This window comes from Pelobates fuscus, chromosome 3 (assembly GCF_036172605.1).
Source record: "Pelobates fuscus isolate aPelFus1 chromosome 3, aPelFus1.pri, whole genome shotgun sequence".
Classification (NCBI taxonomy): domain Eukaryota; kingdom Metazoa; phylum Chordata; class Amphibia; order Anura; family Pelobatidae; genus Pelobates; species Pelobates fuscus.
Genome location: NC_086319.1, coordinates 165,988,541 through 166,003,011, shown reverse-complemented (window position 1 = coordinate 166,003,011; position 14,471 = coordinate 165,988,541). Strand labels below are relative to the sequence as shown.

General features: G+C 37.9%; 1 protein-coding gene across 4 annotated transcripts in view; it reads right to left on the bottom strand.

Annotated features, from left to right (window-relative positions):
- The window catches only part of BORCS5 (BLOC-1 related complex subunit 5), a 58,072-nt gene extending 44,589 nt beyond the window's left edge, over window positions 1–13,483 (bottom strand). Inside the window, exons 1-4 of one of the 4 annotated variants that reach the window (XM_063447643.1) lie at window positions 13,427–13,483; window positions 11,587–11,679; window positions 8,067–8,210; window positions 2,709–2,777 (exon numbers count right to left, since the gene is read on the bottom strand). In XM_063447643.1, coding sequence (XP_063303713.1) covers window positions 2,709–2,777; window positions 8,067–8,210; window positions 11,587–11,644 — 271 coding nt within the window. In that variant the 5' untranslated portion in view covers window positions 11,645–11,679; window positions 13,427–13,483. Of the gene's footprint in view, window positions 1–2,708; window positions 2,778–8,066; window positions 8,211–11,586; window positions 11,680–13,306 lie in introns of all 4 variants that reach the window. The other 3 variants (XM_063447641.1, XM_063447642.1, XM_063447644.1) reach the window with 3 other exon arrangements.
- Between the last annotated feature and the right edge of the window lie 988 nt (window positions 13,484–14,471).

Below are 14,471 nucleotides of genomic sequence, written 5' to 3'. Positions count from 1 at the left end.
GTTACTCCAGGCCCCATGACCACTTCAGTGATTTGTAGTGGTCATGGTGAATGGAGTCTGTATGTGAAGTGTTTCAGTATGAAAAGCTGTACGTACAGCGTTTAATCCCTTTGCTGTGTCAATCCACCTACAGCAGCGTCATTAGGGCATCATTAGCCAGTCAGTTCTGTGAAAATCTTCATGCACAGCGTGCCATTCATTGGCAAAGAGCAGTCATCTGACACAATTGGTGACTGGATCATCTTCCAGATTTTGCAGCAGCCCTAAGCACATCACCAAGGGGAAAGGAGCTTCAGGGCCCATTGGAGAGACCCAAGTAGCAGGGAACCGTACCAGGGTACTCTTGGCATCATAACAACAGCAGGTTTTGAGCCTTTAGTATTTAGGAATATTTTCTGTGTACCGGTATTTAGTCAGTGATACATTTTAACTTGGTTAGTGCAACAAAACATACTATATATTATTTTTTAAATGACAGAATGTCCTATAAAAAAACAAAAACACTCCAAGCACCATGGCCTCATGGTAAACTGTCAAACCATTTTAGCACCATTTGACAACTTACTTAGATCACATTAGGTGCCCACCCTGTATTTGCTGCACCTGGTTTTCTCCCATAGGAAAAGCTGGATGTCACTTTATAACTAAGCAGGACAACCATTGGCTGAGGGCATCAGCATCGTACTCTCAGCCAATGACATTGGCCCTGCTTTGTTCTAAAATGACATCTGGCTTCACCTGTTGGAAACCAGCCTACTTTATCTGTGACTAAGACAGACAGACAAAAAACAAAAACATCATTGTCTTGGCCTCTCCTATTAATATCTCTGATCTCACACTGTCAGCTCAGTCAGATCTCCTACATTATTCATAAACCAAGCACTGTCTGAGCATGCCTTTATAATATGCCATCAGACTGCCTATATTAGATATAAACTCAGCACTATCATTTCCTGTGTTGATAATGTGCAGTCAGATACTTTACATTATATGTAAACCCAGCACTGTCTTAGTTTAGTTTTATAATGTGCTACAGAAGTGCCTACATTGGTTATAAAAGCAGCACTGTCAGAGTCTGTCCTTATAATGTGTGGTCAGGCAGCCTACATTGGATATAAACCCAGCACCAAAGTGAACCTGTCCTCATAATTTGCAGTAAGATCCCCCAACACATTGAGTGCCAAAAAAAACAGCCAATGGAGCTGTAGCCTGCCTTCAGGGAGAGTCAACATTTCAGTGTATACGTACTTTTGCAATAAAGGTCATTCTACCACCTACATTCAGATTTGTCTTATGTGTGGGGGAAAAGCTATATTATCTGCTTTACAGGTGGAAGGGGTCCTCAGATACCCCAGTCAATGCTCCAAAGTCCCTTGTAGCTGTGTGGAAGGTGACCTGGTGGAGGTACTCAATCTCAATAAATACCAGCTAAGACAGCTTTTTGTCACTGAAAATTACTAGGGAGTGCTCTTCCTCAAAACTTGCACTATTGGAGGTCCTTGGGGGCCAACAGAAATTGTAGACAACTACATGAAAATGTATAAACAGAAATTAGATTTGTTGTGTTCTTTGCATTCTCAGGCAATAGAAAAATAAATAAATGAGAATTGCCAAAGCTAAACAAACATAGCTGGGGGTTGTTAGGTTAATGTGTAACTACTTGAAGGACATTTTGCTCAACTTCTGCCTCCCCAGCAGCTCTCCACATCTAATACAAAGATACCTATATTGGTCCAGGCTGTTATCTCAAACGCCTGAGCTAAGGAGGCTCTCTCTGCCAGGATGCTTCCCTTTATTTGGAAGAAAGTGCAGTTATGCCCCCTCATGGATAGTTTATAAAAAGCATGAATACTTTGGGTCATCAGCACACTATTGGACAGGTAAGTGAAAGTAAGGGAACATTATATCACTATAAATTAATGAAAGCCACAGGAGCAGTTCATTTCTTTAAAGGACCACTAAAGTCACCCAGACCACTTCATCTTAATAAAGTGTTATGGGTGCAGTGGCCCTGTTGTTTTAACCCTGCAATGAAAAACACTTTTGGGTTTTGTAAAAACTTTTATGGTTTACATTGCCGAGTTATATACACCTCTAGTGGTTGCTTCCTGACAAGCAACTAGATGAGCTTTACCTCCAGAACAGAGTAAAATTCGGTCCTGCAATAAAATGCTGCTGACCTCAATGAGAAGCAGTGGATTTGATGAAATCAAGGAAGATGTCAGCAGGCATGCTGACATCTTCAGAGGCCATGTGGGCAGCTGCAGTTGCGGTGTCTCAGTGCTGGAATTGAGGTGAATAATCTTTATTTTCAAAAGGGGTGTACAGTGGTCTCAATGATAGAAAGAACTTGCAGTACTTTAAATTTCTACATTTTTACTTACAATATTCCTAATATTGTCTGGAGTAAGCACACACACACAAAAAAGAAATAAAATTAAAAAAATTAATAATAATTAAAAAAAAAACACAGATGCTCAATTGGATTGAAATCTGGGTAATTTGGAGCCCAACGCAAAACCTTGAACTATTTGTCATATTCCTCACACCATTCCTAAATAGTATTTGCAGTGTGTCAGAGTGCATTATCCTGCTGAAAAAGGCCACTGCCATCAGTGAACACCATTGCCATGAAGGGGTATAGGTAGTCTGCAATAATCCAAAGTTTCCCGGAAGAACAGGGCATAAAACTGCCTCCATTGGCCTACCTTCTTCCCATAGTGCTGCCATCTCTTCCCCAGGTAAACGACGCACACGCACCCAGCCATCCACCTGATCTAAAAGAAAATGTGATTCATCAGACCAGGCAACCTTCTTCCATTGCTCCATGACAATCACGTCCCCATTGAAGGCGCTTTTAGCGGTGGACAGGGGTCATCATGGGCACTCTGAACAGTCTGCGGCTACACAGCCCCATGACAGGTACTAACCAATGCATAACAGGAACACCCCACAAGACATACTGTTTTGGAGATGCTCTAACCCAGCTATCTAGCCCTTTTCAGTCACTTAGATATTTTCACTTTCCCAGTTTTCTTCCAACAGATGAAAAATCAAGAACTAACTATTCACTTACTGACTAATATATCCCACCCCTTGGCAGGTGCCATTGTAACAATATAATCTATGTTATTCACTTCACCTGTCAAGGGTTTTAATATTGTGGTTGATCAGTGTATGAAAAACCCAAAGTTTATAATGAAAACTTCAAATAATTCACACTGATGATCCCACTTGACCAGGTACATATATTTAAAGGTATTAAAAACATTTATAACATTTTGCACCATAATAATATACTGAAGATATTATACACATATTTCCGGATTATTATTTTGTATCATTATTCCCCAGTTTTAGATTTGTTTATATAATATTGTTAAAATTAAAAAAAATTATGAGAAAAACTTATTTTCTATATAGATTGCCATTCAGACCCCATTTTTTTTTTTAAAGTATTATTAAAGTTAAAAAAAACCCAAAAAAAAAAATAACTTCAAGCCAACTCACTGGGCATTTCAAATGTAGTATGTGAAAACTAAACAAAACAGAAGAAAAGTAAGAGCGAAAAGAGATAGCAGGAAAATTTCAACAATGTTTTCACATATAAAATATAAAGCATATGTTAAGGAAAATTGACCAAATCAAACATCTATCTGGACCACATAGCTCTAAAGTGTTGCGCCACAAGTAGATATTTTCTACTAGTTAATTTTTGAAACTTCAAATTTTTGTAGAGTGAAACGCAGTCACAAAATCATGAAAAGAACAACTTTTTTTGAAAGTAGATATTAGATAAAAATGTTTCTGCAATTATTTAGTTTCAGACATTTTCCACATTTAGCAAAAACATGAAATTAAAAAAATAAAAAAATTAAAAGTTTTACATAAAGCTGTTGTAAGTTCCATTTGCCTATCCTACGTTCTAAAGAGGTTATAATGAGCAACAAGGTGGGAAAAAAATATAAATTTACAGTGCAGGAAATACTAACAAAGTCTTAAAAAGTGCTATAACACTTAATAAGTTAAGCAAGACATATGATCACTTGCTCAAACAGCATTATGTAATATCTCTATAATACAGAATCATATTAGATCATATCTCATTTTGCAGTGTTTCTAAATTGAATAACCATGTACAATACATCAGCATACCCTTCAGTTTGTTAATAGCATTACCAATGTGTGTAAAATGTGACTGGGAACTGCTGCCCTCTGTTGTTCAGAAAACAGACTAAACATTATTAGGCACATGTTTCAGATATTTCAGTTGTTATTTTTTTTTATAAAGAATTGTACAGATATTTCTACACACATAAATTTTTTTTACATTTTCTGAAACTGTTGGAAATAATATAATGGTCATTATTCAGCAGCATTTATGTTGTTCACTAGTCATATATAAGCTGTGTTGAATCAAAATTTCCGTTCTTTGCAGAAAGAAAAACAAAACTAAGGTTATCCTGGTTAGTTGTACACTAAAATAAATATTTCCTTGAAATGATCAATTACTGCACTTGATCCCACAGGTGTATGTACGTAAAAGTAAAACAATAGATCTGGGGTGCCCAAAAGGTAGATCCCTAGATGTTTTAAAACTACAGCTTCCATGATGCTTTGCCATTCTAAAGCATTCTTATAGCATGCAAGGCATCATGGGAGTTTTAGTTCAACATCTGGGGATCTTCCTTTTGTGCACCCCTGCAATAGCGTATATTAATAGTAAAATATTGCAACACTGTGATACCAATCACTGCCTGGTATTTTATACCACATGAATGTGAATACATATTTCAAGGGTACAATTAACAGTTTGTTTGTTTTTTAAAACCCATGTGTGGTGTTAATGGCACAATCATTTTGTACAATAGTTTGCAACATTACCCTATTTTCTTTCTGCTCTTGCAGAAACATGTAACTTCCTACCGATAGGAACTGCAATCTTCAATAGTCTGTTCTTTCCTTGTGCTTTGCATGTGATAAGAGCAGTAGACTTGATGAAAGCCTACCCTAGTCCAACATTTTTGTTCTTGTCATATGATATAGTTAGAAGCAGCAATACAGGTTGTGACCTGTATCTCTTACTTTTCAGTTTATAAAAGTTCAGATTTCAATTTTGAATTGACTTTTATAACTGGGGGCAGAAACACCTCCATCACGCAGACAGCCAAGGAAATTGTCTTCCACTTCCGTTAGCCCTACAGAGATAACAGAAGTGACAAGTGTGCTGGGCTAGAGTGCACCTGCCTCACACCCTTTTTAAAGAGCTCTACTATAGCTCATTGAAAATCTTTCTCAGTGAGATGCCTCTAACTGAACGTCTGTACCTGGGATAAACAGGAGGGCTTGCACAGGCTGAATGCACCAAGTCTGCAGCCTTTGCCAGCTGTTTCGTCATAAATCCCCCAAAAAAGCATGTAGGAAAAAGCACATGCATGTGTTCTTTAGGGGAATATTTACTAAATAGTTTAAAAGCAGTCAACTAATTGTTCTTTTCATATATGGGTATGTGCAGTGGTTTTTACAGAAAAGCTGCGCATGCAGACTCCAAGCACCATGATATGGATAGTGGAGAAAAGTCAGTGAACTAGCAGGTATATTGCATTGGGTCTCCGCCCCTTTTTAATACACAGTTTTTGAGACCAGCAGTTTTTATTGATAACCCATTTCCAAGCCTGGCTGGAGATGCCACTTGAGAATCACTAAAGTCACCCAGGCCCCTTCATCTCAATTTAACCCTTCAAGGTATAACACTCACCCTTCTAGGTAAGCATTGTGGTTTCTGCAAAATGGCAAACACACCACTAGTGGCGGTTACACGGACAGCCACGGAGTAAAACTTGGTCACATGACGTGGAAGCATTGATTCAATCCTTTTCTATGGAGTAACTTGTATGCATGCGCATCAGGTCACCATTGCTCCTATATGAGGAGTATTGGATCGGACCAAGCTGGAAGAGGCCATGCCTCCTTGATGACTTGCTTTAGTTTATTACTTTTATGGGACACAAAGGGCAGGGGAGACCATATAACTAGGGGCAGGGACACTAAAGAACAATGGTGCTTGGAGTCTGTATGTTCAGCTTTTCAGTAAAAAGCACTGCACATACCGTGATATTAAAAAAAACAAGTCATTAATTGCTTTTTATCAATTTAGTAAATATACCACTAGAGAAAACCATAATTTTTAATACATGCTTTTGATGGCTTCCCGCTTAATCCCAGGCAGGGACTTTCTATCTGTGCCAAGGAATTGACCAATCAGAGGCTTCTCACTGAGAATGAATTTAAAGTGAATTTAAAATGTACGGCCAAAATAGCCAAAGTGGAAACATTCTCAAGTTAGCTATGATCTCAGTTTGACCACCCTGGCCTTAAATTTGTAATTCACTTTGAATTCTCACTTTAGTGAATAACCATGTCAGTCTGACAATATCTTGTAAATCACTGGGAGTCTAAGGGCTTATATAGCAAGCTTCAACATATAAACTTGATAAAGTGCAGTAGTATATATAGTGAAATAAAAAAAAAAAATCAAATAGACAGAATTGTCTCTCAATTCCAAGTGGCAAACATGTATCAAAGAATGTTTCTGTGGAGCAAAATCAAACTAAAGTGCATATTGATTTTGCAGTAGAGACACTTTTTTTTCATACATGTATAGCAAGCTTGCTTGGGAAGTTTAACTGTTAGCAATTAAACATATACACTGGTCAGCCAGAAAATGAAAACCACTTAAAGGTAGTGATTATATCATTACTATGACAACTGTCAATGGGTGGGATATTTATGGCAGCAAGTGAACAGTCAGTCATTGACTTTCATGTGTTGGAAGCAGGAAAAATGGGCATGCAAAAAATCTGTGACTTTGACAAGGGCCCAATAGTGATGGCTAGAAGACTGGGTCAGAGCATCTCCAAAACAGCAAGTCTTGTGGGGTGTTCCCAGTATGCAGTGTTTAGTACCTATCAAATGTGGTGCAAGGAAAGACAACCGTTGAACCAGTGAGTGGGTCATTCGAACCCAAGGCTCACTGATGCATCTGGGGAGCAAAAGATAGCCTATCTGGTCCGATTACACTGAAAAATGTAATGCTGGCCATGAGAGAACGGTGTCAAAACATGACCGCTGTCCACCACTGAAAGTTCCTTCAATGGGGACGTAAGCATCAGAACTGGACTATGAAGCAATGGAAGAACGCCAACTGGTCTGATGAATCGATTTTTCTTTTAGATCAGGTAGATGGTCGGATGCGTGTGCGTCATTTACCTGGGGAAGAGATAGCAGGCCGGCAGGGGCAGTGTTATGTTCTGGGCAATGTTCTGCTGGGAAACCTTTGGTCCTGGCAATTATGTGGATGTTACTTGGATACAAATCATCTTCTTAGATATTGCAGACCATATACACCCCTTCATGGCAATGGTGTTCCCTGATGGCAGTGGCCTCTTTCAGAAGGATAATGCACCCTGCCACACTGCAAATACTGTTCAGGAATGGTTTGAGGACACTAACAAAGAGTTCACGGTGTTGCTTTGGCCTCTAAATTACCCAGATCTCAATCCCATTGAGCATCAGTGGAATGCGCTGGAACAAGAATTCCGATCTATGCAGGCACCACCGCACAACTTGCAGGACTTGCTGCTAATGTGTTGGTGCCAGATACAACAGGAAACATTCAAAGGTCTTGTGGAGCCAATGTCTCGACGCAGGAGAGCTTTTTTGGCAGCACTAGGGAAGCCTACACTATATTAGGCAGGTGGTTTTAATGTTGTGGCTGATAAGTGTAGAAAAGAAGAGAGGAGAAACAAAGAAGGAGAAATTAAACAGTGTTTGTATTTCTCCTCCTTGTTTGCAATGTTTGCCCTGGCTTTGCCTTGTTGGAACTGGATCATAATGTAATTTGTAATATCTTTAATATATATTTAAAGGAAAACAATCTCATGAAAAAGGTTAACACATGTTGCAGGTGATTTCAATATTTTATTCAATGTGTGTTAATTTCAAAGACGTGATAGTACACCTTAAATCAACACAATCACACCAGGACCAACATATATCATACTGACCCTTCAATAGAGGCTGAAATGTGGGAATCTCTTGTAACTTGATAACTTCAGGATCTTTGCTGATGTTTCGGTTGGATTGGGTCCCTGGAGCCACAACTACAATGTCATCCATTTTTGCTCTCTGTTTAGCCGGAGATGGGACAGCTGCAAAATATGTTCAATAAAGACAGCATTTTCTATTAAAATATATAAGTTGGTTAAAGAAAATAACATAACTTACCCTCTAGCAAGTTAGAAAGGTCACTGTGCCAGGTATGTGGACCATATACTCAGTCAACACATTCTGCTATCAATTTGCAATGATTGATTATGACTACCCATACATACAACTAATCACCAGACACCCACTTTTCTCTACTGTTAATTACTAGACCACCGGTATATAGTCACGCAAATTTGGTTGTGGGGTGTATACTAATTTAGCAAGGCCCTATCATTCTAAGGAGATATACAAAAAGTAATTATTAATAGTCTGACCATGCACTCTGCATTAATTATTAATTTACTGTGAACTGAAAGAAGAAAAAAAATCAGTACAGCATATACAAGTATTTGAATAGTGACAAAAATATTATTGCTTCATCTTTGTTTTTAAAGCATAAAGTGCAGACTGTTAGCTTAATTTCATGGTATTTATATCCATTAACTATGAACCAATTGGGAAGAATGTTTGTTCACGTCTTCATTTGTTGGCTCATTTAAAAGCTCTAAATTCAATCTGCACAATGTGCTGGTAAAATTGGATGCATATGTAAAGATCACAATATGCATGTGCATATTAGAAGGTTTGTGATGCCATTGGGTATCGGGGGAGGCAGATGGGCTGAATACATTGAATAACAGAAAAAAATACAAAAACAGTTTTTCAACTTTTTGGGGGGTTTGTTTAATAATACATTACAAACTAAAATCTATTCTCAACAACCATACTAACTACACTTTTAACAATGGCATTGTTCTTACAGGAGAACAGTCACTTTGAAAATAATATATACATATTATATTCATTGCTTTCCTCAAGCATTGAAAGAAGATACATTCTTAAAATAAAGAATATACATAAAAATGAGAAAAAATCCCTACTATCAGTATATAACAGGATCATTTGACCATATACATAAATCTTTGATCAGACAGTGTCTGAAAAACAACAGTTAGTCTCAATGGTCTTCCCTGCTTCAGTCCTGTCATATACTAAAGTAGGGATGATTTCTCATATTTTACATATACTTGTAAACCTGTACCTGCTTCTCAATGCAGCAGCTTCATCTCTTGACAATTTCTCTATTGGTGCCCTTTTAAATAGTGAGCCCACCCTCACTGAAGCAGCATAATAAGAATTCAGCCTGCAGATTGTCAACACCAGCATTATCAAATATAAAGCACAGAAAAGAGTCTATTTATTGACATAGAAATGGTTTTCTGTTGAGCACAATGTTAAAAAGCCCTACCCAGCCGATTGTACTCACTGCAGCCAGTCCCACAGCATGCATTTCCTTTCCTGCAGCTCAAATGTGAGTCTGCAGTAATCTTACTGTGATGTAGATCTGAATGTTTATGCATAAAACACATTAATAATTGCTGAGCAATGTAAAAATGAGCAATTGCAAAAAGGGAAGGCTGCACATGTATGGGGTAGTGTGAGATTAAGAGAAAAGTCAAAGCCTAAACCCAAATGACATTCTAACCCCTGATTCTTAATGGGACACTGTAGGTACCATAACTACATTGACTGTAGTCTGCAGCCACATCCCTGTAAAACTGTTAACTTCCCTTGCTGTGCCCAGAAAGCACTGTTTATGCTCATCACTGGGAAAGGTTGCGTATTTCATAATCATTGAGTATTTGCAAAAAAAAGTACTAAATAGCTCAAAGCAACATTCCAAACACCATAACAAATAGAGCTCCCTGTAGTGTTTAAGGTGCAAGGAGTGCCCTGGTGACACCCTCCAACTGTAAGTAGTCTAACTGTCAAAAGAGCTTAATTATTCATAAATTAAAAAAAATTAGGTAAAAAAACTGGTGCAAAATGTACTTAAGTGCATATCTGTACAAACAACCATATGTGGTGCACAAGAGTGCACTGTATATACATGCTTATAAATTAATTAGGCAGACTCTGATCAGCTATAAATAGAAAAGCAAGACAAACATAGTGCAACACTGTAATATTTTTAAAATAAAACAATGCTGAAAAATGGACTCTCACTCACAAAGGTAGAGTGCCACTCACAACTCTCCAGCTTAGGCAGGACCAATCCTTCGTGATAGAAGAACTCCCCTTGCATAGAAGAACTCCCCAGCAGCCAAAACCATTGTAGGACATATTTATTACATGAAGGTAAAAAACAATGTGTTCTCCTCAGAATTATAAAGTCTATATTAATGTCCTACAATCCCTAAAGATCGCTTGTGCAGACAAACCTGTAACCATTGTGCATTCCATACACTGATCACATCCTCACGTAATGAGGTATGCGTCCTGAGCACTACTAGCACATGCGGGGGATGATGTATCCGCCATCTTTGTTCCACTCGGGGGAGGAACGCATAGTGCATTCCACACGGTGTTTGCACTTTTACAGAGATCGTCAGTATCTCCGATCCTGCACTTTTACAAGTATTTATTTTCATCACCTTCTAATTAGGTAGCACTATTAGATTTATCTCTCTACAATCTAGATTTTTTATGCATCGCTGCAGCAGTTATTAGGATTCAATAAACAGCTGTTTAGGCGATATTTACCTTTTACCTCAAATTGTTACAACCCTCTGATTGTTGCTATTTTTTCACTGCTTTGGATACTGACTTTATTTTGCACTTTATTTGTAATAACAATTCAGACATCAAATTGCAACAGTATCCTATTCACGGAGATAATTTAGCCTGGGATCCTTCAAGAGCTTATAAACCTATCCTCATTACAAGTGTATCCTAAATATATAGGTTTCTATATGTATTACTGACTTTATTATTTTACTCACGTTCCCTCACATTATTTTTTTGTTTACATGTTTTAGTTTATGTGTGTCTTTTATTATCAACGACTTTTAAACGTTGTTTTATGATCTATCTTTAGCTTAGGACAGTGTATTTCTGTTATTGTCTACATTTCTAAATTAGGGTTAACCCCTTCACTGCCCTACGATTTCTCTTTGATACAATTTGCTTGCAACGTTTTCTTTAGCTACAGTTTGACAAATTACACTAAATGGATGTCACGGTATTCCTGGCAGTATAACCACAACAGCAGGCTGTAGTGGATGCGATGCTGGGAGTGTTCCTTTAAATGGAGAAAGTGAGAGTTTTCTTCATATGTTTAATGTAAAAACTCTTCAAATATATAAAAAAAAAAAAAAATGATAAATTGACCTGGTGTGTTTGATTCAATTTTAGATTAGGTCAGTAAACAATACTACAGCTTCTTGTTTAAAAATTTACATTAGGAGCTGGGTATTTGACATTGTAAGGGTTCTATTTTTGGTTTTAAATTTGCAAGTGAATGTAATATGCATTTACCTGAAGAGCCATCACCACCATGCCGAATATCAGATTCTGAACTCTGATCAGCACCCATGTTGTTAAGCACTTGCAGTGATTAATCTACAATCTCTAAAAAAAAAAAGGAAAAATAAAACCAATGTAATAACTGTTAAACAGCCCTAAACAAATGTTATTAACAATGACAAATGTAACAGCTTCTCCTGGATAATTCTAAAATACTTTAGATATCAACAGTCTATGGATGCAACTATTGTGTGAATATAGTCCAAATTGTAGGAAAAAAAGGAAACAGAGGATGCAGTGTCTGGTACTATAATAATGGAATGCTAAAGAAAATTCTTAACTTTTAATAAAAAACTAATCAGTTTTATCTTAAGAATTTTCTTTAGCATTCCATTATTATAGTACCAGACACTGCATCCTCTGTTTTCTTTTTTTTCTTCATTCTATCACAGGGTTACCCCCCATCTCAGAGGTATGCTTAGGCATTTATCATATTTTTTCTTTTTCTTTCCTTTTTTTATTTTTATTAGTCCAAATTGTGCATTATTTTGGGTTGCTGAAAACACAGTATCAAATAAAAAATTAGATACATGTTGTGAGCATAAAATATATTTTAGGGAAATGAAATTGTATTCATGTCCCGTGTACAAGGTTTTCAGTACATGAGAATAAACATACAGGTCAAATGAAAAGACAGAAAGGCAAAGCAGTGAACATGTTTTTCCTTTGCTCACTTTGCAGGAGATATGCCTTGAAGGTTATTTTGTTTTGTTTTTGTAACTTTCCAAACAAGAAAATCTGACAAATGTGTGTCAAAATAGCATAGAAAAAAAAATAGATAGCTCTATTATTGATCTCAATGTTCATTCCATTTACCAAGTTGGTGTTTTCAACTTTACATACAACACTTAAAAGGCAAAAAAAAAAACTAAACAGTACAGTACTACTAATACCAGTGAGATGTTTTTGAGGGTAACACCTCATTTTACTCAACAAACAGACCCTTGATATCAGCATTCTGAGTCAAATACCAGTGGAAGTTAAACCAGTACTTTAGTGCCCCTGGCTTCCTCAGAAATACCCCAACCAGTAAATATAGCAAATAGTGAGAAAATGAGGCCTTAAGCATTATTTGTGATAGGAAAGCCCCCCATTTGAAGGCAGTGTAGTCTCAGTAAACAATTTGTTCTGGCCAGTCAATGACCTGATGAACATGATATGGATGTTACAGCTAGTAGGGGCCAACTAAATATAGCATGATAACCCAATCAAAAAACAAATAAGCAGAACTGTAGCTAAAACATTTTATTATACATCAAGAACTTAATATCTGCTAAAACAAAATCTAACATGTCAAAACAGTATTGTTTATGCGAGGCTACAAAGTTATTTAAAAAAAATGTATATATATTTTAGAGGTTTTATTTACACATGTAAGTGTGTGTGTGTAATGATACTGTAGCTTTACTTTTTCTAGGGATAGTTATGCAAAACGTTTATTGCACAGCTCTATTAAAACCATAATAAAACCAGGGAAAGTAGTAATTTCAAAAGGGTGATAACCAGCTCTTTTGATGTTGCCACGATAAAAAAAAAAGAAAAAATAGATGTATGGGCCCTTATGAATATTTGAAAAACTACTGAAATATGATTATTATTATAATAAATCTAGCTAATATTGCAGGTTCCATGATGTAATTACATGTAATAGCGATGCAGTTAAGCTACATACTAGTTTGCTGGGATCAACAACATACTGGAGGAAGATTTAAGGTCTACCGCTGATTTGAATTTTATTTACAGGTCCTACTGCCCGGAACATCACGTTACCGGCTCCGGTTGCCGTGGTTACCTCAGGATCACGCAGAGCACTTCCGGGTTCCGGCTGCTGCCTGGATGGAAGGCTGTACTTCCGGGTCGAGGTGCACAGCCTGCTAGTGACGTCACATGATTCTAATTTGTTTACATGGAATGCTCATGCAGTTTGTGCTTAGCTAAGCTTTGCGTTCTAGCTTCTTCTGTGAATTACATTTTCTAGGACAGGTGGCGTGCTGAGTAAGAGTAGTACAATCAAGTACTGGAGTGCCACAGCTACCACTGTTATGGGATGCAGGCAAAGAAGTTAAACTTAGAGGACCACTATAGGCACCCAGACCACTTCAGCTTAATGAAGTGGTCTGGGTGCCAGGTCCAGCTAGGGTTAACCCATTTTTTATAAACATAGCAGTTTCAGAGAAACTGCTATGTTTATAAATGGGTTAATCCAGCCCTCAAATCCTCTAGTGGCTGTCTCACTGACAGCCGCTAGAGGCGCTTGCGTTATTCTCACTGTGAAAATCACAGTGAGAGCACGCAAGCGTCCATAGGAAAGCATTGATAATGCTTTCCTATGAGACTGGCTGAATGCACGCGCAGCTCTTGCCGCGCGTGCGCATTCAGCCGAATGGGAGGATCGGAGGAGAAGAGCTCCCCGCCCGGCGCTGGAGAAAGGTAAGTTTTAACCCCTTTCCTCTCCCCAGAGCCCGGCAGGAGGGAGTCCCTGAGGGTGGGGGCACCCTCAGGGCACTATAGTGCCAGGAAAACGAGTATGTTTTCCTGGCACTATAGTGGTCCTTTAAGTAAATCAGAGGAGAGTATTAGGTTCATCTGTTAGTATGAGGGTGCACCCAAATCAAAAACAACCAGACTAATATAAGGAGATATATGATGCAAATCAGTGGAACACCACTCCCGCCAGTGGTCAACAAATAAATCACATATAAAGCCACAGCAGCACACACAAGTAAATGCTCTGCCTGGTGGTGAACATTCCTCATAGAGGTGCTGGGCCGGTGCAAGGATTTTTGGGTACACAAGCAAAAATGATTTTGGGGCCTCCCCCCAACCACCTAAAAGCA